The following is a 27568-nucleotide window of genomic DNA, read 5'->3' on the forward strand; positions in this document are numbered from 1 at the left end:
CTTCCTAATGGCTAACTTGCAGGCTGAGTTGGTGACATGGAAGGCAGACGCAATGTTATCATTCAGTTCAAGAGGACTCGAATAAAAAAGATGTAATACTGAGGCTTTATAACGCATTGGTCAGGCCACACTTGGAGTTTTGTGAGCAATTTTGGGCCCCATATCTAAGAAAGGATGTGCTGGCATTTGAGCGGGTCCAGAAGAGGTTTATGGGAACAATGCAGGGAATGAAAGGGTTAACGTATGAATTGCTTTTGATGGCTCTGGGTCTGTGCTCATCAGAGTTTGGAAGAATGAAGGATGGATCCCATTGAAACCTACCAAATATCGAAAGGTCCAGATAGAATGGGCATACAGAGGATAATTGCAATAGTGGAGCGGTCTAGGACAAGAGGGCGCACCCTCAGAGAAGAAGGACCTTCCTTTAGAACAGAGATGAGGAGGAATTTCTTCAGCCAGAGGGTGATGGATCTGAGGAATTCATTGCACACTCAGCTGTGGAGGGCGTGTCATTGGGTATATTTAAAGCAAAAGTTGATAAGTACTTGATTAATAAGGGCATAAAATGTTTTGGGGAGAAGGTAGGAGAGTAAGGTTGAAAGGAAAAATAAACCAGTCACCATTGAATGGTAGAGCAGACTTGATGGGCCGAATGGCTTCATCTTATGGTCTTAGCACTAATATTCCCATGCACATGATGTACAGTAGGGTGTGTGGCAATGAAAAGAAGTAACAGTGGGTATCCTCCTGAGCTGGACTTCCCTGTCAGGCAGTTCAGAACTCTTCTTTGCATTGCAACTTTCCTTCCAAAGAGCTGGATGAAAATCTATTACTCCTTGCTCACACTCCCTTCCTTTATAATGACTTTTCCCTGATATTTAGAGAATGTTGTTAGCATTCAGCAAGTTAATATTTACATTTACTCTGCCCACAAGGTCGTGCCTGACTGAAATATTGAGTGATATTTGCTGATATCACACACAGGATTTTTGAGTGTTTTGTTCTTTTTCGTACCCAGTCATTATCCCCCTGTCCTATTTTCAGTGTCCTTTCTTCTTGCTCCCAGTCATTCTCCCTGTCTCTCTGCCTCTGCATCATATCATGTTTCCTCTTTCAAATATGCTAACAAAGATCATAGTGATGGGGAAGAGCTGATGGAGGTCACTTCAACAGAAAGAAGGGCCACCGAATCACAGTGGCAGGATCACAGCACCTTCTCTTTCTCTCTTGTCTTCTTACTCTCCCATGCTCTCTTTCTGCCTCAGTGAGTTTTAGTTTCTGTTCTTCACCCCTTTGATCTCTTCTCCTTCTCCGTGCTTATCTTTTCACTTATTCCCATTTCTTTCTTCACCTTATTTTTTTGTTTTCCCTTCTGGTGAAGCCTTCCTCTATTTATTTCCATCTATTTCTGTCACTTTTTCTCTCTCCCTATCTCTCACTCTTTCTCTTATATTCTTTCTATCTCTGACTCTCTCTCCCACATTCTCCCATATTTATACTCTCTCTCATGCGCACTGTCATTCTAGCTCTATCTCTCACTCTCTCTCTCACTATCTCTCTGTATCTCTCTCATCCCCTTCAGTATTTCCACCTGTCCCTATCTATTTCTTTCCCTATCTAACTGAAAACAGTCATTCTCTTCAGTTTTTTCACTCTGCAGATTTTTTTTCATTTTGGGAACAAACCACAGCATGAATTAGTCTACTCTGCTGCTGAGACCAGTCGGGTCAGAGAACCACTCCTGCTTCCATCTTAAATGTTTTCAGATCAAGTTCTTGCATGCTCTTATACAGACACTTACAGTATTTCTGCAATGTGTCAGAGGCAAGGGTTATAATGTTTTGGAGAGAGAAATGTGTATTGCTGTGAGCTGCTTTAATTGATGGCATGTCAAGCGGATCTTTGAGAATTTATCTTCTTGAACTTTGTTCACAGAATATAGAAAAGTACAGCATGGGAACAGCTCTTTCTGCCCATGGTTTCTATCTGACAGATATTATATAAGCAAACTGTGTGAAGTGGACATGTTCAATCCTAACCAAAGCCATTTTCTAATTTCACAGTTATGACTCATTGTTCTCTAGATTATAGCTAAGTTAAGTTACCTGTCTCTTTGGTACTTGGAAGGCGGAGCACAGGTAGACATTCTACCAGAGAAATGTGGCGGAGTGCCCCCACAGCTTCACTGATTTGGGTTCAGCCCTTACCTTTGGTGCTGTGTGGGGTTTAGAACAGAAGAACACAAGGAACAGGAGCAAGCGTAGGCCACCTGCCCATTGAGCTTGCTCTGCCTTTCAATAAGATCGTGGCTGATTGGCCGAGGTCTCAGCTCCAACCACCTGCAGTTTCCCATAACTCTGCAAGGCAAAAATATTTCTAACTGTGTCTTAAATATATTTAATGAGATGGCCTTTACTGCTTCCCTGGCAGACAATTCCACAGATTCACTACTCTCCGGGAAAAGCAATCTCACCTCAACTCTATCCTAGATCTGTTCCCCTGACTCTAGAGGCTATGTCCCGAGTTTTCCCTGTGAGTCTGTGGAGTTTCCTCCGGGTGGCCAGGTTTCCTCCCACATCATGAAAACATGTAAGTTGGTTGGTCCATTGGCCACTGGCAATTCTCTTTAATGTGCGGCTGGGTAGTGGAGTCTGGAAGGAGCTGATGGCGATATGGAGAGAGTAAAACGGGATTAGTGTAAATGAGTACTTGGTGATCTGAGTGGATTTGTGGGATGGAAGGCCATTTTCTGACTCCATAGAGCTGTCACAGAGGCAGTGAACCTTGTGTCATTCTGACCCATCCTCTACTTATTTGGCACTTTCCCCAGCTCTGAGCATCACAGTTCGTTCCACATCTCCTGCCCCATTTTAAATCTTCCTGGGGAAGTCTTCCCCTCTCTGTTTTTCTACTGAATGACTTAACACCCTCAGTGACTTTTTTACTGTTGTACTTCAAGGGATCTGAGTGTTGATAACAAGGCCAGCATTTCTCGTCCAACCCTCACTGCCCTTGAGAAGGTGGTGGTGAAGGTAGCCAGAGTTGTAGGATTTAGATCTGAGATGATGAAAGAATAGTTTTACAATTCTGAGTTGGTATTTTGTGGAGAACAGTCTATAAGGGGTGATATTCCAGTTATCTGACTCCTTGTCCTTTGTGATGAGAGGAGTTTCAGGCTCTGAAGATGCATAAGTAACTGTAATATGTTTTCGAAATGGTGCCTAAATGTTTTGGTTATGGATGGTATATGAGTCTTGAAGCCTGCTTGAGCTGGATGACATTGAGTTGTTGAAGCTATGACTTTTCTGGCCCACAGTGGAATTTCAGTAAGAAATATGGACAATGTTGGCTTTCACTTTTCAATGCTGATGCAGATGCAAATTTCTCTAACCGTCTCCCCCTCTTGCCTGCAGAGGACCAGTTGCCCTCGGGTTTCCCTAATATCGACATGGGCCCCCAGCTGAAGGTGGTGGAGCGCACCCGCACGGCCACTATGCTGTGTGCCGCCAGTGGAAACCCTGACCCCGAGATCACCTGGTTCAAAGACTTCCTGCCGGTCGACCCCAGCTCCAGCACACGCATCAAGCAGTTGCGGTCAGGTAGGAGCTGAAGCAAACAAGATATTTCCAAATGATGCAAAAATGATTAACCTGCTTCTTTAAAAGAAAATGTGGAACCAGAAAGTCTTTGTGTAGCTGTTACTGCCGTGTTGATGTTTGTGACGTCCTCATAGCTTGTCATTCCGTCTGTCTCTCCTGTGCATAGAGCTTTCTTTGATTCATGCTGCTCACTGCTGTGACTGTATCTCCAGTTCTTTTCATTATGTTTTTCAAAGTGCCTCTTTTCTCCCTGGGACGACTGTACCTCCATTTAGTTGTTTATAATTTACTTTTTTTTTCCTTGTTTTAATTATCTCTTTTTTTCTATTTGGGATTCCATTCTGTGACCAATGTGTCAAATTGAAACAAATCGTTGAGATTGGGAAACTCTTACCAAGGTATTTTTGCTGCCCTTGCTGGTTGTGGTATATACAGGTGAGCAGGCAGCATCATTCTGACACACTGGAACCATTGGCAAAGTTTATCAAGTACCTTACAGTACATGGTGCCAAAACAATACAGGCCGGACGAATTCTTTAACTTTATATTAAGCCTAAAATAAAACATGTTTTAATAAAGGAACTAACGTAAAATTGTTTAATCTAAACCTCATATCCTGCAGTGAGCTGCACTTAATCCTTAAAATGATTGACCTCTTAAAATCTCTCAGGCACCTCTGTTGCCATGGTTTTGAACTTTGAATTTCAGCAATATCCTTGCTATTTTGCGATTGCATGTTGCTCTCTGTAGTATCAAAATCAAATAATATATTAACGATCATTTAACTAAGATGATAATGAATTGAATTAACCGATTTTACTAATGTGTTTGAACCAAGTAAAATATTTAAAGTTTTTTTAATGTTACATAACCATGACTATGTAGCTGAATAATGTCTTCTATACTGTTTTCTTTTTTTCTGTTTCTTAATCTTAAAGAGTCCTTTGGTAAGTATTGTCCTTCAAAGCCTAACTCACAAAACCCTCTCCAGACTAATGTCACAAATAGCTTAAAATGCATGCTTGCATTTTACTAACTATTAATAAAACCTGCTGGTCCTACCCAACCAACCCACACGAGATTGTTGTTATTTTAAACCCCATCAGAGAACCCTGCCTATAACCTAGCAACAGATTTTACCCAGAATCCCTTAGGAATTCTTCATGCTGCACCCTTTTGAAAAATACCAGTTTCTGCATCCATTCTTGTTTCCTGGAGTTCCACATCTAACCCATACAGATTCTTCTCCAGTCTTGGCTTAGGATCAACCATGCTCTGTTTTAATGTGTGCTATAATTTGTTGTATTCACATAGGGACCGTGTTTGTTACTCCAGTTTAAATTTAAATAGAGTATTAAATGTTTTCCTAAAGTAAGCAAGCTCCCTCCAGCACCAGCAAGCAAATATGAATTGAGGCATACAGAGCAGAATGAGTCATGAATTAATCTCAGGTTGGTCAGCGAGGCAGTTAATGTTGGAGCTCAACAGTTATTGCCATGCAGTTAGACAGTTATGATTGGAGTTACTTCTCAGTTGGGACACCTTGCATGGATGGGATGAAACATTTGGGGGGGATGACTGCAATTTTAGCCATTACATTTGGGATTGGGTATTACAGGTAAAGCTGTTCAGTCGTCATTGTACAATTGGCAATTATGGCCTCAGGCTGATCAATCTGGGTACAAGTGCTCTCCTCTGGTTGGGTTTGTGCAGCAACAAATAGAAACTAAACAAGTCAGGCAGCAGAGTTAATGTTTCAGGTCAGTGATCCTTTATGGGAAAGGTCATTAACTTAACTCCACAGATGCTGCCTGACCAACTGAGTGTTACTAGCACTCTCTAGCTTCCTTACACATTTCCAAAATCTGCAGTTATTTTTCCCCCCTTTTCCCATGCAGTTTGTCTGGGTGTTGCTGTTGGGGCCTACACAGAGCGTGAAGTTAGGCAGTGTAGTTGAAAGCTACAGTTGGGACTGGAATGAAAGGACAGTATGATCTTAAAGTTGGAGCAGTAAAGAATGGACAGTTGTCAATGAAATAGTAAAGGTGGGGAGATAACATTTATTTGGGACAGTGGTATTAGGAGGATATCAGAGCTGTAATGTTGGGTTAGTATCACTGGGGTAGTATGACTGGTATTCAATAGCTAGAGTCCTACAAGTGAAGTAATATAGTCGGAACTTTACAGCTGGAGCAGACAGCTGAGTTGGTATGATTGCTCCTACAGCTAAGGTGGTAAACAAGAGAATAATATTTAGATGGTAAAGGTGGAGCAGTCCAGTTGGAAGGGATAGATGGAGCAGTGTGTTTGGACATAATGAGCAGTGGATTTGACTGGCACCGTTGAAGTGGTACTGACACAGTGGTACAATTGGGTTTGGATTAATATATATGAGCAATCTTGTTGGCACAGTGTGGTTTGAGAGGTATTGTTGGGCAGTGGAGTTGGAGAGGTATTGTTGGGCAGTGGAGTTGGAGATGTATTGTTGGGCAGTGGAGTTGGAGAGGTATAGTTGGGCAGTGGAGTTCGAGAGGTATATTTGGACCGTGGAGTTGGAGAGGTATAGTTGGGCAGTGGAGTTGGAGAGGTATAGTTGGGCAGTGGAGTTGGAGAGGTATTGTTGGACAGTGGAGGGAGAGGTATTGTTGGACAGTGGAGTTGGAGAGGTATTGTTGGGCAGTGGAGTTGGAGAGGTATTGTTGGACAGTGGAGTTGGAGATGTATTGTTGGGCAGTGGAGTTGGAGAGGTATAGTTGGGCAGTGGAGTTGGAGAGGTATTGTTGGACAGTGGAGGGAGAGGTATTGTTGGACAGTGGAGTTGGAGAGGTATTGTTGGACAGTGGAGTTGGAGAGGTATTGTTGGACAGTGGAGTTGGAGAGGTATTGTTGGACAGTGGAGTTGGAGAGGTATTGTTGGGCAGTGGAGTTGGAGAGGTATTGTTGGACAGTGGAGTTGGAGAGGTATTGTTGGACAGTGGAGTTGGAGAGGTATAGTTGGACAGTGGAGTTGGAGAGGTATTGTTGGGCAGAGGAGTTGGAGAGGTATTGTTGGACAGTGGAGTTGGAGAGGTAATGTTGGACAGTGGAGTTGGAGAGGTTTTGTTGGGCAGTGGAGTTGGAGAGGTATTGTTGGGCAGTGTAGTTGGAGAGGTTTTGTTGGACAGTGGAGTTGGAGAGGTATTGTTGGGCAGTGGAGTTGGAGAGGTATTGTTGGGCAGTGGAGTTGGAGAGGTATTGTTGGGCAGTGTTGGAGAGGTATTGTTGGACAGTGGAGTTGGAGAGATATTGTTGGACAGTGGAGTTGGAGAGGTATTGTTGGGCAGTGTAGTTGGAGATATATTGTTGGACAGTGGAGTTGGAGAGGTATTGTTGGGCAGTGTAGTTGGAGATATATTGTTGGGCAGTGTAGTTGGAGAGGTTTTGTTGGACAGTGGAGTTGGAGAGGTATTGTTGGGCAGTGGAGTTGGAGAGGTATTGTTGGGCAGTGGAGTTGGAGAGGTATTGTTGGGCAGTGTTGGAGAGGTATTGTTGGACTGTGGAGTTGGAGAGATATTGTTGGACAGTGGAGTTGGAGAGGTATTGTTGGGCAGTGTAGTTGGAGATATATTGTTGGACAGTGGAGTTGGAGAGGTATTGTTGGACAGTGGAGTTGGAGAGGTATTGTTGGACAGTGGAGTTGGAGAGGTATTGTTGGACAGTGTAGTTGGAGAGGTATTGTTGGGCAGTGTTGGAGAGGTATTGTTGGACAGAGGAGTTGGAGAGAATTTGTTGGGCAGTGTAGTTGGAGAGGTATTGTTGGACAGTAGAGTTGGAGAGATATTGTTGGACAGTGGAGTTGGAGAGGTATTGTTGAACTGGAGTTGGAGAGGTATTGTTGGACAGTGGAGTTGGAGAGGCATTGTTGGACAGTGGAGTTGGAGATGTATTGTTGGGCAGTGGAGTTGGAGAGGTATTGTTGGGCAGTGGAGTTGGAGAGGTATTGTTGGGCAGTGGAGTTGGAGAGGTATTGTTGGACAGTGGAGTTGGAGAGGTATTGTTGGGCAGTGGAGTTGGAGAGGTATTGTTGGGCAGTGGAGTTGGAGAGGTATTGTTGGACAGTGGAGTTGGAGAGGTATTGTTGGACAGTGGAGTTGGAGAGGTATTGTTGGGCAGTGGAGTTGGAGAGGTATTGTTGGGCAGTGGAGTTGGAGAGGTATTGTTGGACAGTGGAGTTGGAGAGGTATTGTTGGACAGTGGAGTTGGAGAGGTATAGTTGGACAGTGGAGTTGGAGAGGTATTGTTGGGCAGAGGAGTTGGAGAGGTATTGTTGGACAGTGGAGTTGGAGAGGTAATGTTGGACAGTGGAGTTGGAGAGGTTTTGTTGGGCAGTGGAGTTGGAGAGGTATTGTTGGGCAGTGTAGTTGGAGAGGTTTTGTTGGACAGTGGAGTTGGAGAGGTATTGTTGGGCAGTGGAGTTGGAGAGGTATTGTTGGGCAGTGGAGTTGGAGAGGTATTGTTGGGCAGTGTAGTTGGAGAGGTTTTGTTGGACAGTGGAGTTGGAGAGGTATTGTTGGGCAGTGGAGTTGGAGAGGTATTGTTGGGCAGTGGAGTTGGAGAGGTATTGTTGGGCAGTGTTGGAGAGGTATTGTTGGACAGTGGAGTTGGAGAGATATTGTTGGACAGTGGAGTTGGAGAGGTATTGTTGGGCAGTGTAGTTGGAGATATATTGTTGGACAGTGGAGTTGGAGAGGTATTGTTGGGCAGTGTAGTTGGAGATATATTGTTGGGCAGTGGAGTTGGAGAGGTATTGTTGGGCAGTGTAGTTGGAGAGGTTTTGTTGGACAGTGGAGTTGGAGAGGTATTGTTGGGCAGTGGAGTTGGAGAGGTATTGTTGGGCAGTGGAGTTGGAGAGGTATTGTTGGGCAGTGTTGGAGAGGTATTGTTGGACTGTGGAGTTGGAGAGATATTGTTGGACAGTGGAGTTGGAGAGGTATTGTTGGGCAGTGTAGTTGGAGATATATTGTTGAACAGTGGAGTTGGAGAGGTATTGTTGGACAGTGGAGTTGGAGAGGTATTGTTGGACAGTGGAGTTGGAGAGGTATTGTTGGACAGTGTAGTTGGAGAGGTATTGTTGGGCAGTGTTGGAGAGGTATTGTTGGACAGAGGAGTTGGAGAGAATTTGTTGGGCAGTGTAGTTGGAGAGGTATTGTTGGGCAGTGTTGGAGAGGTATTGTTGGACAGTAGAGTTGGAGAGATATTGTTGGACAGTGGAGTTGGAGAGGTATTGTTGAACTGGAGTTGGAGAGGTATTGTTGGACAGTGGAGTTGGAGAGGCATTGTTGGACAGTGGAGTTGGAGATGTATTGTTGGGCAGTGGAGTTGGAGAGGTATTGTTGGGCAGTGGAGCTGGAGAGGTATTGTTGGGCAGTGGAGTTGGAGAGGTATTGTTGGACAGTGGAGTTGGAGAGGTATTGTTGGGCAGTGGAGTTGGAGAGGTATTGTTGGGCAGTGGAGTTGGAGAGGTATTGTTGGACAGTGGAGTTGGAGAGGTATTGTTGGACAGTGGAGTTGGAGAGGTATTGTTGGGCAGTGGAGTTGGAGAGGTATTGTTGGGCAGTGGAGTTGGAGAGGTATTGTTGGACAGTGGAGTTGGAGAGGTATTGTTGGACAGTGGAGTTGGAGAGGTATAGTTGGACAGTGGAGTTGGAGAGGTATTGTTGGGCAGAGGAGTTGGAGAGGTATTGTTGGACAGTGGAGTTGGAGAGGTAATGTTGGACAGTGGAGTTGGAGAGGTTTTGTTGGGCAGTGGAGTTGGAGAGGTTTTGTTGGACAGTGGAGTTGGAGAGGTATTGTTGGGCAGTGGAGTTGGAGAGGTATTGTTGGGCAGTGGAGTTGGAGAGGTATTGTTGGGCAGTGTTGGAGAGGTATTGTTGGACAGAGGAGTTGGAGAGAATTTGTTGGGCAGTGTAGTTGGAGAGGTATTGTTGGGCAGTGTTGGAGAGGTATTGTTGGACAGTAGAGTTGGAGAGATACTGTTGGACAGTGGAGTTGGAGAGGTATTGTTGAACTGGAGTTGGAGAGGTATTGTTGGACAGTGGAGTTGGAGAGGTATTGTTGGGCAGTGGAGTTGGAGAGGTATTGTTGGGCAGTGGAGTTGGAGAGGTATTGTTGGACAGTGGAGTTGGAGAGGTATTGTTCGGCAGTGGAGTTGGAGATGTATTGTTGGGCAGTGGAGTTGGAGAGATATTGTTGGGCAGTGTTGGAGAGGTATTGTTGTATTGTTGGACAGTGGAGTTGGAGAGGTAATTTTGGGCAGTGGAGTTGGAGAGGAATTGTTGGACAGTGGAGTTGGAGAGGTATTGTTGGACAGTGGAGTTGGAGAGAGATTGTTTTTCTGTAGTTGGAGAGGTATTGTTGGATAGAGGAGTTGGAGAGGTATTGTTGGACAGTGTAGTTGGAGAGGTGTTGTTGGGCAGTGGAGTTGGAGAGATATTGTTGGACAGTGGAGTTGGAGAGATATTGTTGGGCAGTGGAGTTGGAGAGGTAATGTTGGACAGTGGAGTTGGAGAGGTATTGTTGGACAGTGGAGTTGGAGAGGTATTGTTGGGCAGTGGAGTTGGAGTTGTACTGTTGGAGCAGTGCTGTTAGATTGGGATAGGCAGTAAGGGCAGTTCTATTAGGCAAATTAATTGAGTAGCATAGATGAAGTGGGATTATTGAAATTGTACATTCGGAGTTGAGTACTTACCTGGAAATACTACAGTTGGAATCACTATTGGAACCAAATAGAGGAGCAGCCTCAGTGATTCGAATGACCTAATTTTATTCCTATGCTTAATGGTCTTAATGGAGAGGTACAGTTTCTGTACAGTTAAAGTGATATGACCGGCTTGGTATGGTAAGGACCATACAGTTACAGTGATGTTATTGCCACAATACAGTTGCAACAATATGGTCAGATGATATGATTGGAGTGGAACATAAAATAGTTTGGTCTTGTAACACCGTTGGAGTCCTCCGATTGAGGTAATGCAATTTGGTAAGACTGTTGGAGGGGTTTATTTGGGACAGTGTATCTTGTGACAGTATTGGTACATACAGTATCGCGATCCCCCCACTGGAATGGATACATCGACATCCTGCAGTTGGCCCTCATAACCCCGGGCCTTGGAAGGGAAAATGGAATCGAATTCCCATTCCTGACCGTTATTAGGGACCATCCAGGCACAAGGCACCAGGCAGGTTCTGTTTCCTCCTCCTATGTTAGTGTGTCACGTGGCCAGTTCCCCCATGCAAGATAACCTGATGAAACTTGAACCTATGTTTTTTAGATTGTTTTCCACAACTGATGATTGATTAGGGATTGTAGGCTTTGGCCTACTGTGGAAGTATCAAATGCCATTCTGAAGACTTGCAATTGAGCCCTGTCATTGGGAGAAGACAGAGTTAATTTGAAAGTGTGTAGAGTGCTAAACTGATGGAGGTAGATCAAGACATTCCTAAGTAGAAACAATAGCTTCTCTTATATACGGCAGCAATAGAAATGATTCCTGGGAATTAAAAGTCCATTGAATCTTCACTGCCTAAACTTATGAGCTGCATCTTGATATCACTACAGACTGCTTCGGTACACTTTACAGCCACTGAAGTACTGAAGTATTTCTGCATTGTTGCCTCTGTTGCAACGTAATACAATGAGGTGGAGATATTAGATATTTATCGGAAAGACGCTATGTTTTGTTGTTTCCATTAATCATGCATCAGTTAGCATTGTAAGCATTTATATCATGAATCTAATCATCAATATTTTTATTAACCATAATAGATTAGAATCAGTGCATGCATCAAGCACTGCACTGTAAAAAGCAGCATTCCCAGAGGGCAGCAGCGCACAATTCTGTTTGCTGGAAGGATGACTGCATATTTAAAACAGCTCTGAGGGCCGCTCATGGTAACATCCCAAGGTTCCTGAGAGGGTCTGACGGATCTCTGATGTTGGACTCCTTGTGGAGTTTAATGCAGAGAGACATTTTCCTGCCATCCCCGGTAGTTATACTGGGAAGGCTGGTCACCTAACCAATGCCATGTTAGATTTGACTCCCGTTCAGTGACTACATCCAGTAATTGATGAGGAATGGCTGTGGGGGACACCGGTAAGTTTCACATGATTGATATTTGTTTTGTATTGATTGTGTTTACAAACTGCTAACAAGTCAATTTCGCTTTCAAATATTACCAGTCTTTTTACTTTTTAAATCTTTTTAGTCAACATTTTTGTTATCGTTTTAATTTACTAACAGCTTGATTCATTTTTTAAATTAATTTTTCATTGTTGATTTCCTTGGTGGCAAATATTTTTCTCTGACATTTACGAGAGCCAGAGTTATTGACAAACTCACCCAGCTCAGTGATGCCTTTGATAGCTGAGGAGCCAGAGAAGTGGTTCAGCAAAGCTGTCAAAGCCTTCCTGCTGGCTGGAGTAGTTGTTCCCAGTGGGAAGGCCCTGCGCGGTACAGACCTAGCCAATTCAGAGCCAGATTCAGAAAGCTGCCCCTGGTAAGTGCTAGCAGTGTGGCAGTGTACACACCTCACATTTCTCTCCTCATTGAGGTTGGCCAGGCTAAACCATCCACAGCCCAGTGTTATCAAGGGTCCTGCAGTCACCTATAGGAGATGCTGTAATGGAATCTCCAGTATTAATCCACTGACCTATGACACTTAACAAATGACTGGATACTCTTTGAGGACCCAGTTATCAGTCACAGTTCTCCTACTACTGACAGTGCTGTGATATTATTCACTCAGCTCCATCCACTATTTTCTTTTGGCTGGTGCCTGCAGAGATGACTTTTGTACAAAGGGCTTGGTCCAAATGCTGACGGGCACCTCATCCCAGTAAAGAACAGTTGCCTGGCCTGCACGTTGCTGTACCAGGAAACCAGTGTGACTCCTCCCCTGCCCCCTGCCTCCTGCTTGTCTATGCATTATTGTGCACAACTTAGTGCAGAGAGGCTGCCCAGCTGTTGAGTGGGCTGGGGCTGCGGTTACTGTGGGAGGTGGGACACAAAGCAGGATGAATTGAGTGATCTTGGTGGAGAGCACAGAAGGGGGAGACAGTAATACCAGTCACGTCCATCAGGTGGAGAAGAGGGAGATGGGTAGGTTTGCAGTGGGACGGGCGTCCATTTATGGGTCGGGCATTGCCAATGCCCAGCAATGGCAAATACTCACTGCACCCAGCAGGGTGCAGCACTGAGTCCAACGTCGCCATGTTGAACCCCACTAGCCTTTCCACAGAAAGACATGTGCGGTGGCTTTGGTGAAGAGAAGGGTCCCAGCACAGTCACTTACACCCCTCCCCCTGTATATAACTCTATAATGATTCAATTTGTTGCTGATTCATTCTCGTTCTCGCACCTGGAATATTAAGTGCAGCACCAGTGTGTATATTCAGGCAGGTAAGTTTTAAATGTACCTGTAAAGTAACATTAGGAGTGTGGTTTCTTTAAAACAAGATGTTCTTGGCACCGGTTCCATCTCACTCTATCCTGGCCCTCTTTGCATGTATCAACCTTCACAGCCTCCCCAAAAACACTAGTGGGTTTGCGTCACCTCTGGGCTTTTCCCTAATATTGAGAGGAAAGAAAATCATTTAAGGTATTCCAGTCCCCAGTGGATCAAAAGCTGGTTCCTCAGGGAGGCCTGCAAATGTCGAATGTAATGCAAGCGGCTGACTTATTAGCACAGTGGTTGGTTTACTTCTGTCACCAGGCCCCTGCTGGTAAACAGAACAATTCCAACTGGGAGCTCTTCACTGAGGAGACTCCTGTTTGAACTAATTAGGCTTAAATGATATGGTCTTATCACATCTACTGATATGAGTGGGACTTAGTTTTCCAACTCCCCATCCCTCAGTCTCACCTCCTTCCACTTCCCAGAGTGCTTATTTTACGGGCTGTTTCCCTTCATTCATTCGCTCCACGTCCTCAGCCCACGCAATCTCCCTTCTGTTCCCCTCTCTCTGCACCGCCCCTCCCTCCTCTCCTCTGCCGCTGCGAACACCTGGCGCTTGCTCTGGAGGTCATCATGAGGGGCAGGTGGCTGGAAGCTTTAGTGCAAACTGTAGGAGCTGAGGGCTCGGAAATGTTCAGCGCTACTCCACAAAGAAACGCGTAGGACTGGTTGATCCTGGAGTCAGAGACACCGGCCAGCAGGAGCTCCAGTTCAGGACCTGCTTGTTGCATTGGATGTGAAACTCCTTCCAGTATCCAAAGCTTCTATTAAATCATAAACCATGGAACACTAATAAAAATATATTCTGACTGCTCTCCCTTCCCACCCTTCTCCTCTCCTTTAATTAATCTCAGCTCCTGGTGCCAACACCATCACATGTAGGTGCTTCTTAATAGCTAACTATCTGCTATATTAACTGTACCTAATAATCCTAACAGATTAACACCCCACTCCCTTCAGAAACACAGTTTCAGGCTGCAGTTTGGCACATTCTGGTAATGAATCTAAATCCGACACGTTTGGAGAGGGATGGTTTCCCTTTATCTATATATTGTATTTTCTTTTATTTTACTTTGATGTGGAAGTTGGGTGTTGTGTTTCTTTTCTCGAGCTGACAGGAAGTGATGTTAGTGTAGAATATAGCATTGTGATTGACTGTTTCACTGTGAGTGGTGTCCAGTTTGGCCAGGCTGCTAGTGCTCTTCCCCACTTCTATTGACCACTGCTTAGGGTAACCTGACATTGACCCAAAATTCCTGTATCACATTTCTACGAGCACAAAACTGTCCCACAATTTGCCAGCAGTGGGCTGTAAAGAGCAAACTGCTATACCAACACGAGAGATTCTGCAGATGATGGAAATCTTGATCAATACGTACAAAATGCTGGAGGAACTCAGCAAGTCAGGCAGCATCTGTGGAGAGGAATAAATGGATAATATTTCAGGCTGAAACCCTGGAGTTTTTTCCAGGGAGTCATTGAGTCTTTCAGACCATATTTAACTCACAGTACAACACAGAGGCAGCAATTCAGCCCATTGAGGTCTATGTTAGCCCCCCCTTCCCGCCTTCCCCATTCCCTCAGTCCTTCTTTGCCCGGATTCCTTCAACAACTCATTTTCTCTGAGTCTTTTGACTGCAGTATGCAGCTAATTGAGGGAAGGAAAGGGGAACACCGAGGTATAGGCGATCCCCACATGGTGACAAGGAGAACTTGCAAACTCCATAGAGAACATGCCTAAGGTCAGGATTAAACCTGGGTGCCTGGTACAGTAAAGCAGCGGCCCTACTCACTGCACCACCCAATAACAAACTTCTCCAATACCCTGCCTGTGGTGAGCAGACTCATTCGAGAAGGTCGTTACAAAGTACTGGAGCTTTGTTGCCTTGAGTTAGGGAATACATGGGTAAAATAGGATGAGGTGGATAGAGAACGGGGAGCCACTTTGTCTCTCTGTCCTGGCACCTCAGTGGGAAGCGAGGAGATCTGGTGCCAGTAGAATTAACATCTTACTTCATTGGATGACTTCCACAGCAATCCAGTGAATTTCGTTTGCCCACCAGAATGATCTGTCAGTAATCGATAGGTGAGGCATCAGCTGCTGGACAAATTGTGTCCATTGCCTCACCCCCGCATGGAGGCAACTTCTCCAGAGCACCAGAAAATTAATGTGACACCTTGGCAGAACAGGGGACTTTTATCTGGGCTTGGGGTCAACCCACGTTGTGGGGAGGGAGCTGTGCTTCACCTAACCTGGAGTAGATCCTGAAAACCTGGAAAGTGACTTTCCATGTGCTAACACCCTCCTCTGTAAGGAGTCAGTTATTAGCTGGCCAAATTCAGAACAGAGACATTTGATACAAGATGTCATTACAGACAGTGAATACATTCCATTTGAGAAGCCGGATGTATCCTTTAGTTAAAATAGAATTCCCCATTTAAAACTTCAGTTGGATTGTGCTGCACTTTAGTGCTTAATGCAGTGAAATGTGAAACTTTGAGGAAGTGTGGGCACGTCTGACAAGTTTTACACAATATCCTTCCAATGGTCTAACTCATGGCAGATTCCAGATATGTGTCTGTGCCTAACGGTGCACAAAGCATACGTCGATGTGTCCATGGTACCAGCCATCGCTAGGCCACTCACACAGTCATTGGCACTTATAGCCTTAATGTAGCTTCAATATTAGCAACAGGGCAGATGCCAGCTCTCATCTTTGTGTCCTCAATGCCCCCACCTCGTGACCCTTTCTCACCTTCCCATTCAGCTGCCACTCACCTGAAAATACTCTCCCAGCTCTTGAGCTGCCCATCCTTACCAACATTCTAACCAACTTCCTGTTCCTAACTTTCTACCAAAGTAAGGCCAGGTCCCATCATGATGCTCCATGCTTATCTCAACCCCCACTCTCCTGATCAACTGAAGAGCTATCTCTTCCAACCCCAAAAACCTCCCCACCCCAGTCTTTTCTCTATCACCTGGCACTGGACTTAACCTGGTTTCTTTGCAATGTATCTCAAGGCTTATGATAGCTCATTCTCATCAGTAGTGCACTGGGCCTCAGACAACGCTGGATATCCCAGCAACAGCCCTCACTCAAAGCAGTCTTCAGACTGCCATCCACCTACAGCTTAATGAACCTAAGACAGGAACAGCTCACTTCCTAGGGAAGATGCATCGTATAAATTACAAAGCAGTTGTGTGTTACCATCCAAAACTCAGGACTCCAGAGGCCACTATTTCTTGGTAGAGTGCACTAGAGTCACAGAGATACCTATAGATTAGAAAGAGGCCCTTGGTCCCACTGGGTCTGCACTGACTCCCATCCATCCATTTATGCCAATCTCATTTTTTAATCTCCTTACTTTCTTATGAGCTCCATCCCCCTCGATTCTACCACCAACCTATACAAAGGGCAACTTACAGTGGCTAATTAACCTACTGATTCTGCACATCTTAGGGATGTGGGAGGAAACTGGAGAATGAAAAGGAAACCCAAGGATTTCAGAGGGAGAACATGCAAATTCCATGCAAACAGTGCCCAATGCCAGGCTTGAACCGGGTCCTGGACACAGTGAGGCAATGGCTTTACTAGCTGCGCCATTCTGCTGCCCTCTGTTGCACTGTGACTTGGGTCAGGAAGCCTTTCCACCTATATAGTCCATCAGGCAGTCGTAATAACCTTGCACTTGGAGAACAGATTCTTGCCATCCCAGCTAACAAAGAAAGAGAAACACAGAGAGGGAGTGCTTGTTCTACAGAACTTCCCAGAGTGTACGGGCAGAGATTCACCTCCCTTCCAAAATGGCTGCTGATGATCAATTCCTGTGACCTGTTTGAGCCCTTTATCCAAGAGCACAAGCATTTGGATGTGCCGGATTTTAAGAATGTGGTAAAATGTTGCCTGAAATTGTGCCCCTTTGCTAGTACCTGCCACCTTTTAAAGGAAGATTGTGCCAGACTCTCAGAGGAGTCAAAAGACCTGACTTCTCACAATGCTTTAAATATCCAATCAGAGCAACATTGGATTTGCCTATCGAATTGGTTGCCATGGTATCTGTGGGATAGTATTGGGGTAAGTGGAAGGGGCAGGGCAAATCGTCCTCAGCCAGTGTTCATTGTGAGCCAGGTGGTGGAAACTTCTCCAGTACCACAAGTGTTGATGCTGAGAGGCAGCCGTGTGCCTTGGTTAGATCATTTGAGTCTACATCGAGATGTTCCATGGAATTTGAACGTGTGAGGGAATGTCCTGTTTCTCTGCCTATTTTACATCCAGATCGTGTGGCTTTTTGGGAAAGTGGTCTCTTCACCCCACCCCACCCCCCAGCTTTGTCCCAACAGCCTTGAAAATCGTGAAGCGCACGCTATGCATTGTGGCAGGGTGATCTGAGATGGTCTGGGCCTTGTTTACTCATCTCATCCTTGTCCAGGATTACAGCAAATTTCATGAAATGGACAGCTATAAGTTTAAACTAAATTTTATAAGCAAAACCCTTACATGTAATAATGTAATCCCAGACACAGGAAATGGGATTGTATCATGAGTTTGAGAAATGAACAATTCCACTGTTCATGTGGTAGAGCCTCCCAACAAAAAAATGAAATGTCTGAGAATTCAAAGCCAACCTGAAACCTGGAGATTGTCCATCCCAAAGAAGGTGGTTTCCAATTCTTCAGGTGTCTTCATGTGACCTGTGTCCAATGTTGTCCTATCACTCTAAACACTGCCTCCTCCCGTTTGATCCCCAAGCGTAATCAAGCTTGTGGTGCATTAGCAACCCTCCTCAGTCATCATCCAATGTAGGTAATTGCTCAGTGATTCATCCTTCCTCTCCACTGGTCAGCGAAGACCAGTAGTCCCTTGCACATTACCTTCCCTCCTCATTGGACACACAATTATGTCAGTCCCTTAAAACCAACTCCCCAAAATATTGGAAGTAGCAACATTATACTCAATTTGATTATTCTTAGTGCAGGAATCCCTGTTCCTCCCCTTATCTCCAGCATTTTAATAGCTACCATTTTTTTTCCTTTATACTGCACCAACCGTCGCCATTGGGCTATAAACGTGCAGGAGCAGTGTGTGATTAAGTGCCTTGCCTCGGCTGAGTCTCAAACTAATGACCTTCAGATCACCAGCCCAAAGCCTTATCCACTTGGCCATTTGAAGAACCCCTGTGGGTTTTCTCAAGATTGCTCATGTGTGCCCTGGAGTTCAGTCTCCACCTGGTCAGTTATTGACTGTAAGACCAGCAGCAAATGGGAACAGGCCAGCATTGAGTTCTGAGTTAAAAGCTAAGACCCATCACAGGCTGCAGCATCTGATCAAAGATGTCAATTCAGTGGAGAAAAGAGAAAAGGTTCTCTCGGTGTGAACGCTTCCTCCAGGGTGCTGGCATGCACTAAGGCACCCTCTTGTGGCCAGTCCTTGAACAAGTTCAGAAAGATGAGTTGAAGTCTGATCGAAATGTACTGAATACTGAAAAGCTGAGATAGAGTGGACATGGAGAGAACATTTCTATTTGCAGGAAGGTCTAAGATCTGAAGGCACAACCTCAGGATAAAGTAAAACTGAGAGGAAGAAGAAGAATGGTAAATCTCTGGAATTCATTGCAGCAGAGGGCTGTGGAGACCAAGTCAGTTAGGATGGAGATTAACAGGTTCTTGATTGGTAATGCGGGGGGGGGGGGGGGGGTTAAATGTAATGTGAAGAAGGCAGAAGAATGGGGTTGAAAGATAGAATTGGCAATGATTGAATGGCAGGTCAGACTCAGTGGATCAATTTGCTAATTCTGCTTTTAAGGCTTATGGTTTTGTGGTCTAACAACAAAGCAGACTTGTGCTTAAGAAAATTTCCTTGTCAAGAATTAAAACAGAGTGAGTGTTAATTCCCTTTGTGCTCATGAGTGTGCTGTTTGCTGTAGACTCCGACATTGAAACACGTTTAGGGTTGTTGCTCATGTCCAAGGCCAGGTCTGTGATGACAGTGGAGGAGAGGCATCCAACAGCCCCTGGCTGAGAATTGGGGCAGGTTTGAAGAGGTAAAAGTAAGTAAATGGTGGGCCATGTGGGTGGAGGTGAGGCAACAGTGTCAGTAAGCAAGACTGGGGCCCCAAGTTGTAGTGTTAGCTGTGATCAGCACTGTGAATAGCTAGCTATCCCAAGAGTGCTCAACAATCATCAAATCTCCATCTCTGATACCTGCTTGTTATGCTACGATAAACGTGAGCCACTCACCATTCTGGATATAACCCAACCTCTGCCTCATCTCTAAACATTCACAGCAAAGGATAATTCTGCTTCTCTGAAAATGCAGACTGGAAGCTGCAAATCCTATGAGGTCAAAGTTGGATCAAACGGAGAGGATGCTAATTCACCCTTGGCTCTGCAGTTGCTTCTCTGCTTGACAAGATTGCTCAGCCTTGGTCAGAGTAAGCTGTGACATCAGCTGCTTGGATCTGAAGAGCTAAGATTAAGCTGATGTCAGTGAATTTCAGATTTAATTGGAAAGTATAGCTAATTAAAATCATTGGCACCTGCAGCTCCTTCACTGAATTTTTCCACACATTAAAGTTTGATTACAAAGTTCACTGGACTTCCTTCTGATAGAATATCAGGTGAGAATTGTGATTCACTTCTTGGGCCGCATGTTTATAAAATGAAGCTGCAAAATGATACATATATCCTCAACCAGTTCCGTTCCTTCATCTCTTCCAACTGTGAAGGCATTAGATTTCTCACGTTTGGCTTAGTCTTTCATTCAATGATTCTTCCATCAGTCAAGGAACCAAACATTGCATCGGCAGACTGTAACCATGTGGAGAGGAGAAGGGCGTGGCAGCTTGGAGTCAGATCTCACACAATTGTACATGCAATTTCTCTCTCGCTCACTCGCATACACGTTTATTATCTCTCAAACACACACACACTCACTCATATGCACATACAATCTCACTCACACATGGACTCGTACTCATTCATGCACATGCAATCACACACACACAGATCGATTCAAATAAATACACATGTACACACACACACACACACACGCGCGCACACACGCACACACACACACACACACACATGCACACACACGCGCACACACACGCATGCACACACACGCGCACACACACGCGCGCACACACACACACACACACACACACACACACACACACACACACACACACACACACACACACACACACACACATATTCCGATGGTGCTCTCCCATGCCAAGCTTACCAGAGCAGTTAGGAAGGAGGAAAATCCAATGCCCATCAATGGCTCAGGTTGGCTCCTGGTCTGCCTCCAATCTCCTTTCCCCCCCTACCTCACTCACTCACTCACATTGTAATCATAGGTTCCTAGGATCATAGAATGACTGATGCCAACCAGTGTGAAAAATAAGCAAAGGCTACACAGTGTTGCAGTAAGAAAGTGGCCAACACCAGTTTCCATTGTGAATGCACCTTTCACCCACAGTTGCCCAGTCTTGGCCACCTCACGATGGGGAAAATGTGACTGCAATGGAAAGCGTAAGGAGGAGGTTCACCAGGATGTTGCCTGCATTGGAGAACTTCAGTTAAGGGGCGAGGTTGGACCAGCTGAGTTCATTTTGCCTCAAGCAAAGGAGGATAAAGGATGACCTGGTAGAGGCACATGAGATTATGAGAGGTGTAGATAGTCTTTTCCTGTAGGGTTATCAAAAATAAGAGGACATGAGTTTAAGAGAAAGGGCACTAAAGGAGATCTGTGAAGGTAGATATGTGGACCACTCTGCCTGATACAATCGTGTTTAAGAGGTATTTAGACAGGCACTGAGATTGGAAAGGCATAGAAGGATGCTGTCTTAATACTGACAAATGTAATGAGTATGGATGGACTAAATGATCAGGATAGACACAGTGGGCAAAATGATCCATTTCTCCAGTATAATGCTGACTGGAGCTGACAGCACCTAATCACCGAATTTGTCTGAGGCTTCAGGAATTAGGAAAAAGGACTGAATAAACTTGAAGTAGAGAGGAATTAGAATTTATTTTCAAATGAGTGGCAGGAGAATGGTCTCCTTCCTTGTACTGACCAGATGAAGTGCCCCACTCCAGCCAGTAAGGTCACACCTGACACCTGCCAACAGATACCTTGTCACAAATACCTCGTGGGCAAACATCCACCTGTGCTCTGAGTTTTGGTAGCTCTGGATCTGGGGAGCTCTGCATTCCCCTCCCCTCAAATGTGGCACCTGCCCCACAGGGCAGTCTTCCTTTAACTGGAGGTCCACCAGCAGTTTAAAAAAGAATTAAGTGTTTATACGTCTGAAAACTTATCTTCTAAAATCTGCTTCTGCTGCTAAAGCCCGCAACCTGTCTTCGTCAACTAACGGCTCTTCTTTTTAATCTTATTTGCATTCATATTATCCTCGCAGGTGGTACTCCGATACGAGGTAAGAATGACGGAAGTCGGTGAACTTTCACCCTTTTTTTTAGTTTGCCTTTAGTTTTAATTACTTATCCTTTACATTTTCTTTCAGAACTTTTCAATTTTGTTTAACAAAAGAATTGTATTTTATTTCTGTCTGGTATTTTGTCGCCGTTTGTCTCTTGTGTTTTTTTTAACTTATATTAAATCGAGCAAGATTTCTCTATTTGATATGCTTTGACTGAAAGCATATCATAGCTTTGTGTGTCATAAAGCCAGTCACAGCTCCATATTTGTCTCTCAGTGTCAGTCCCTACCCATCAGAATCCAATGAAAACTTTTCTCTCCTTTTCCTTTTTAAGCTGTGTTCTTTTATTTATTTTGGAGGACCTTACTATGGCATTGAGGCTCCCTCCTGGGCAATCTGAGCCTCAACAGGACCAGCTCAAGAAACTTTTTTTTTTGGCAGGCAATATTGATTATAATTGTAGGAAGGTCGTCATGGAAGAAGAGATGACCCATTGCTGCAAGGAAAACGCTTCATGTCTCCATGTTGCCTTGTTTCAAGTTAGGGCACTCATATGCAATAACCTAAGAATACCAATGCAACAAGGACTTGTGAAACTGACAGCCTTGTCGAAAAAAAGCAAGATAGAAATTGCATGTGTGCTGTATGTTTTAAATGATTTTTTTGTGAAATCCAGTGCTTGAAGGTCTTTGCTCTTTCTACTATAAAGTGGCAGAGTCTTCTACAGGGTGTCATTACCCCACGTCCTGCAGCTTCCTTCAGTGCTAGAAATGTTTGTGCTGTGTTCTTTATATCTGCATATCCAGCCTTGTAACCTGGAGTATTGTTTCAAAGAAAGGTGGCTGTAAAATCAATCTCCTATCCAGTTCTGCAACAGCTAAGCAAGTCTGAAATGGCCTCCCTGTGCCCTCCCCTGTAAAATCTTTATAAAGCCCAGGGCCCGCCCTTTATCTGCTCTCACGATGGCACATTGAGACAGCGTGGCCTTGGGCTGAGCAAGTGACCGCTGCCCAGTCACTCGAGTGGAAAGGCAAACTGGTTCAAAAGTTTCAGGCAAGGATAGGATTAAGCGGAAATCTGAAAGCGCACATGTGACAACCCCCACAGAGTTGTGGAAACTGATGCCCCAGGGGTAGTGTTTGATTTGCTTCAGTAGATGGGGTGTGGAAGGTGTGTGCGGTGACTAAAGATTCCGTCTACCAGAAGCATGGTTCAGCATTCTGTGTTGTCTTCACTGTACAAAATTTACTGGGATTTGATATAACTGGTTCCCTACTTCTCACTGACTCCTGAATTCTCTCGTCATGACATTGTAGATGCATATGTGCCTCCACTGAATTATTTTGAGCTTAATCTGGAGATCGTAAGAGTAGTGGTGTAGCTAGAGAGTCTGGAATTAGAAAACCGTATCATGTTCGAGACTTTTCCCTGGGTTCACAATGCACTCACAGAAGGAATAACACTAAGAACTTCTTAGGGAGGAAGGAGCTCCCTATCTGGCTGCCAACCTTCACCTGATGGCAGTGAACTTGGTGAGGGCTATTGACCACCCCTCTTACCCAGCCCTTCCCCGATGTAAATCTTCCCACACATGCAGATAGGGAGCACAGTGGACTGCTCATGTCCAGGACCTGCTGCTTCTTGAGCCAAGGAGGATGCCTGCTAATGTCCTGGGTCTGCTGAACCAGCGGGTCTCCCTGCTTCTGTTCTGGGGCTGCTGAATCATGGGAGGCCAAACTGCTGGTGCGGTCTCATACTACAACATTCAGTTCACAGCACGTGATTTAGCAGTCATTGGTGGAGATCCAGTCTTGCCTTTCTGGTCTGGAATATTAAAATGAGGGACAGGAAAGTGGGGAGGGTGTGATGAAGGTGGAGGGGTTTATCTTGGTAGAGTTGGGCATCACGGTGAGTTACTTGAGGGGTGGGGAAAGAATGCTTGGGGCTGGAGCCCTGTTTAACCAGAAAAGGGAACATCCGAGAGATTTCAGGTAGGGTGTTCCAATCCACTGAGAACTGGTTTGGTCCAGGGTTTGATCCTTTGTTGCTACCATATTGGCAGGGCAGGTTTTAAAGGGGTTGGAGGGAAGAGTTCTTTGCACAGTGAATGGTGGAATTAGATGAATTTAAGAATCGTTTAGGCAAGATGCAGAAGAAAATAGTCCTAATGAAGGCACATGGGATTAATGTTAATGAGCAGCAGGTAAACATGGACATGGTGGGCACAAGGATTTGTTTTGTTACTGTACAACCTGTATTCCCTGTCCACACAGCATTAAAAGGGAGCTAGTTAATGGGGGGTCTTGCATTGTGCTGAGCAGAGTTCACCCTAGCTAAGGGAAAGAAGACCTACGTCTCCTTGACAGGTTGCACTACAGCTGACGGGTGTTTCAAGTTGGTCTTGTGCATCATTTGGAGCTGATCATCATTAAATGCACTTAGCCTTTTCCAAACGATACTCTTTAAACAAAAACCTGATAGATCTCCACAGGAGATTTTAGTTCCCTTTATTGATTGGTCAGTGTGGAGCATCTGATTTGTCTGCGAGCACCGTTGAGATGTGTGGCATTAACAACAGGAACACGCAGCCTTGGGTTAGGGAGGCAGGCCATATCCTGGAATTTAAAAATGAAAAAGATTACAGCAGAAAAAAGATATTGGTCTTGGTATTTGGATTAAAGGGCTCATTCTCCTCACCAGCCAGTTATCGACAGCTACTTTCCGAGCAGACAGTGCCCAGCTCTTGAGTGAACCTATCACGTGGATTGTGGCAGGACAGGGAGCCACGAGCGGTAGAGAAGTGCAGCCATTTCTGCAACCTGTACGTGAGAATTGCTGAGGTTTTAATTCCCTTTGCTGCCGTTTGTTTCCTGATAGGTGCTCTGCAGATCGAGAACAGCGAAGAAACTGACCAAGGGAAATACGAGTGTGTGGCATCGAACAACGCTGGGGTGCGGTACTCTCCTCCTGCTAATCTATACGTGAGAGGTAGGGAGCGGCTGATTGCTCAGCACTCTCGCATCAGAGGGTGCTGGCCTCTAGCAGAACCCAAGTCTATCAACATCTAGTGTCTGACTATTCCTCTAAAGCTGCACAGCGCAGGGGCGTATATCCCCACTGGGTGTCTCTCATAAACGTGGACAATCAAAACCCCCTCATCTCCCTATTCTGATTTCCAATTCTGCAGCAAGAAGGGCAAGTTGTATTTGTTCTAGAAAATTATTCTTAGTTCTGTAGTTCAGTAAAAATATCTAACGCTTGGTTACAACTCTCAAGGTAGCTCTGGGCAACCCGGTGGTGTAGCTGCCCCTCCACTCCAGCAACCCAGGTTCAGCCCACACCTTGGCTGCTGCCAGTGTGGAGTCTGTACGTTTTCTCCAGATGCTCCTGTTTCCTCCCACATGGGGGAGGGGAGGATTAATCGGCCACTGTAAACTTCCCAGATTTCCACTGCTGTGTAGGTAGGTGGTAGAGAGAGAGAATAAAATGGGAATAATGTAAGTATGAATGGGTGCTTGATAGTTGTCACAGACTCTGGTTCATGTTTCTGTGCTGATAAATCTGTGATGCTTCCAGCATGGAGAAGCACCAGTTAAGTGGGTCCATGAATCAGTTGTCAGTTCCAAGCTGAAGCCAGTGAAGTCTCATCAGGCTAACCAGGACATGTGGGTAGATAGAAACGCACATGATACTGTAGCAGCATAACAGAGGAAATACGATTAATGTGTACTTCCAGCAGGGCAGACACTCTGAACTTTCTCCCTTTACCCAGGTAGATCGTCACCCTGATTGGAAATAATAATCTGAGCAGAAAACTCTGCTTTTCACTGGAATGAATCATTCCATGTCCAGAGTTTTCTTAAGTAGGTTAAAATTTATGAGAGAATAATTGGGAATCAAGCACCCGGAAACCATCAGTGTCCGGTTACATGGTGCAGAAGTGGCAGCCCTCTCCACTTCACTTTCAGAATATGCTTCATGAGTGGAACAGAATGCAGACCCTCTGCATGGACTGGCTGGACATGAATTTCAGGCTCGTTTCAGTCAGGGGTGCTGTCATCTGTTAACCACAGGGAAGTGGGGAGAGTAAAATGAAACAGGTCAAGTAATACAGTTCGTATTCAGCATTTGTGTACATTGTTACACCAAAAGTTATTGGCTTTTTAAATTTAGTGATATACGCCCCTGTTCTATATGAAGATAGGCTATGAGATGAAGGTAGAGAAGGAAGCGGCTTATTCAGCTTGAATATCATTAAGCTCAGCTGAAGTATGAGTTCAGGATTTAAAAGGTCTTCAAAACTCACTGGATCTCTGTCCATTCCAGCTTCATCCATCATTGTTCTGAGAGGGCATTGAAATACATAAAGTGGGCATAAGTTTGGAATAAATTCTTCCCATTTTTGATATAGCCAGCCTGCTCCCATTGTACCAAAAAATGCAGAGAGGGAGTTAGTGACTCCTTTTACCCACAGCTATCAATGATCATGTCACTATTAAGATCATGCTTGCAAAGCATGGTGCACTTCCAAATTTAACATTTCCAAGTAATTAGTATTAAATACTATGAAGTCTATGAAGATCATAAAATTCTTAATGTATACCACAAAATCCTTGGGGGGGGCATTTTGAAAATAATTGCAAGGGCTGACAAAGATAAACCTCACCAGTTGGAATGGAAGAAAAGACCAGTGGATTTTTCAAACTGTTTGTTGTTAATTTTCATATATTTTAAGATGATAATTTCTGATATCTTTTCAACATTTGGCCTTTGACCCAGATATTGTTGATAATGGAGGAGTGGACAAGGATTAAATAGTGTGGCTTGAATGATTTTTCACAATTTGTGTAGATTGGTTTTAAGTGTTCTATTGTGCTGGAAGCTATCACTTTTCTGAACTGACCCTTCCAGAAATGGCAGCATAACTATCAACTGGGAACTGCTTACTGCTGAATATACATTTACAGCCAGTACTTGGACTAAGAACCTGAGAAGGGTCAATGGCAAAACCTGCTATTATTTCCCATGGATGGATAAAGAGCTTCTAAATGTCCCTTTACCCTTACACCACAAAGCAGAGGACCATCTCTCCCTGGAATACTGCGAGGTTCTACCTTGGCCCAGTTCAGTTAACACCAAATAAGGCAGCTGTGTCGTCAAATAACACTGAGCCAAATACTTTCTGGTCATTGCCTCTGGACCGTGTATGTTGCAACATTTTTCATATCTTGAGTCCTTGTTAAGTGAAATCCACTGCAAATGTGTTATATTTCTTCCCAACTTGTGTTGTCATTTTAAACAGGACTCAATAGCAGATATTGACTTTTGTTTACTTGACGGCCAGTGAAATACTGGTTGCAGCCGCCTAGGCAGGTAGGCAGCATCATTGTACTGTTGGACCCATTCAAAATATCGTCAGGAGCAAGAGTGAGGAAATACAATCCATTATGGCTGACAGAGCAGAGAGTGAGGTGCATGCTTAGAGAGTGTGGTCGGTAAAAATAAAGTCTATCCAACAGAGCCTGGTTTCTAATCGTGTCAGAATCCCCTGCTGTTGGTCAAAGATTAGTCCCAGCTCGGTTAAGACAGTTGTCGGTGGCTACTATGCACCATTTCAAAGATTTCGAAGGTTTCAAAGATGCATTTAATGTCGGAGAAATGTATACCATCTACATTCTGAAATTCATTTTCTTCGCAAACATCCACGAGAACAGAGGAGTGCCCCACAGAATGAATGGCAGTTCAATGTCAGAACCCCAAAGCCCCCCCAGCTCCCGCTGCCACGTGTAAGCAGTATCAAAGCAGCAATCCCCCCTCCCCTACCAACAAAAAAAGCATCGGTGTCCCCCAGCGAGCACTCAAGCCTGCAGCAAAGCATCAATAAAGACACAGACTGGCAGTACCCCTGAGACTACTCATTCACCCAGTAGTTCGGCATACCACACACTCTCTTCCTTCCTAATAAGGGAAAAAAGAGGTGTCCCGGTTTCACAGCAAGAGCAGAGACATAACACACAACTCGCTGACTT

At 44.8% G+C, this 27568-nt stretch overlaps 2 protein-coding genes across 18 annotated transcripts in view; both read left to right on the forward strand.

Moving 5' to 3' along the window:
- Window positions 1–27568, forward strand: part of LOC132406245 (receptor-type tyrosine-protein phosphatase S-like) — a 475477-nt gene that overhangs the window by 247650 nt on the left and 200259 nt on the right. For all 16 annotated transcript variants that reach the window (XM_059991616.1, XM_059991623.1, XM_059991621.1 and 13 more), the window contains 2 exons: window positions 3414–3599; window positions 24417–24527. In XM_059991616.1, coding sequence (XP_059847599.1) covers window positions 3414–3599; window positions 24417–24527 — 297 coding nt within the window. The remainder of the gene's footprint in view (window positions 1–3413; window positions 3600–24416; window positions 24528–27568) is intronic.
- Window positions 6532–15389, forward strand: LOC132406247 (mannuronan C5-epimerase AlgE2-like). 2 transcript variants are annotated; one of them, XM_059991633.1, is made up of 3 exons: window positions 6532–7388; window positions 8197–8859; window positions 9530–15389. In XM_059991633.1, the coding sequence occupies exons 1-3, from the start codon at window positions 6672–6674 to the stop codon at window positions 9998–10000; spliced, it is 1851 nt and encodes a 616-aa protein (XP_059847616.1). In that variant the 5' UTR covers window positions 6532–6671; the 3' UTR covers window positions 10001–15389. The 2 variants fall into 2 exon arrangements, with proteins under 2 accessions (XP_059847616.1, XP_059847617.1); XM_059991634.1 differs by having other exon boundaries at window positions 8704–8859.

The sequence above is a fragment of the Hypanus sabinus genome, chromosome 16, assembly GCF_030144855.1.
Source record: "Hypanus sabinus isolate sHypSab1 chromosome 16, sHypSab1.hap1, whole genome shotgun sequence".
Lineage (NCBI taxonomy): Eukaryota > Metazoa > Chordata > Chondrichthyes > Myliobatiformes > Dasyatidae > Hypanus > Hypanus sabinus.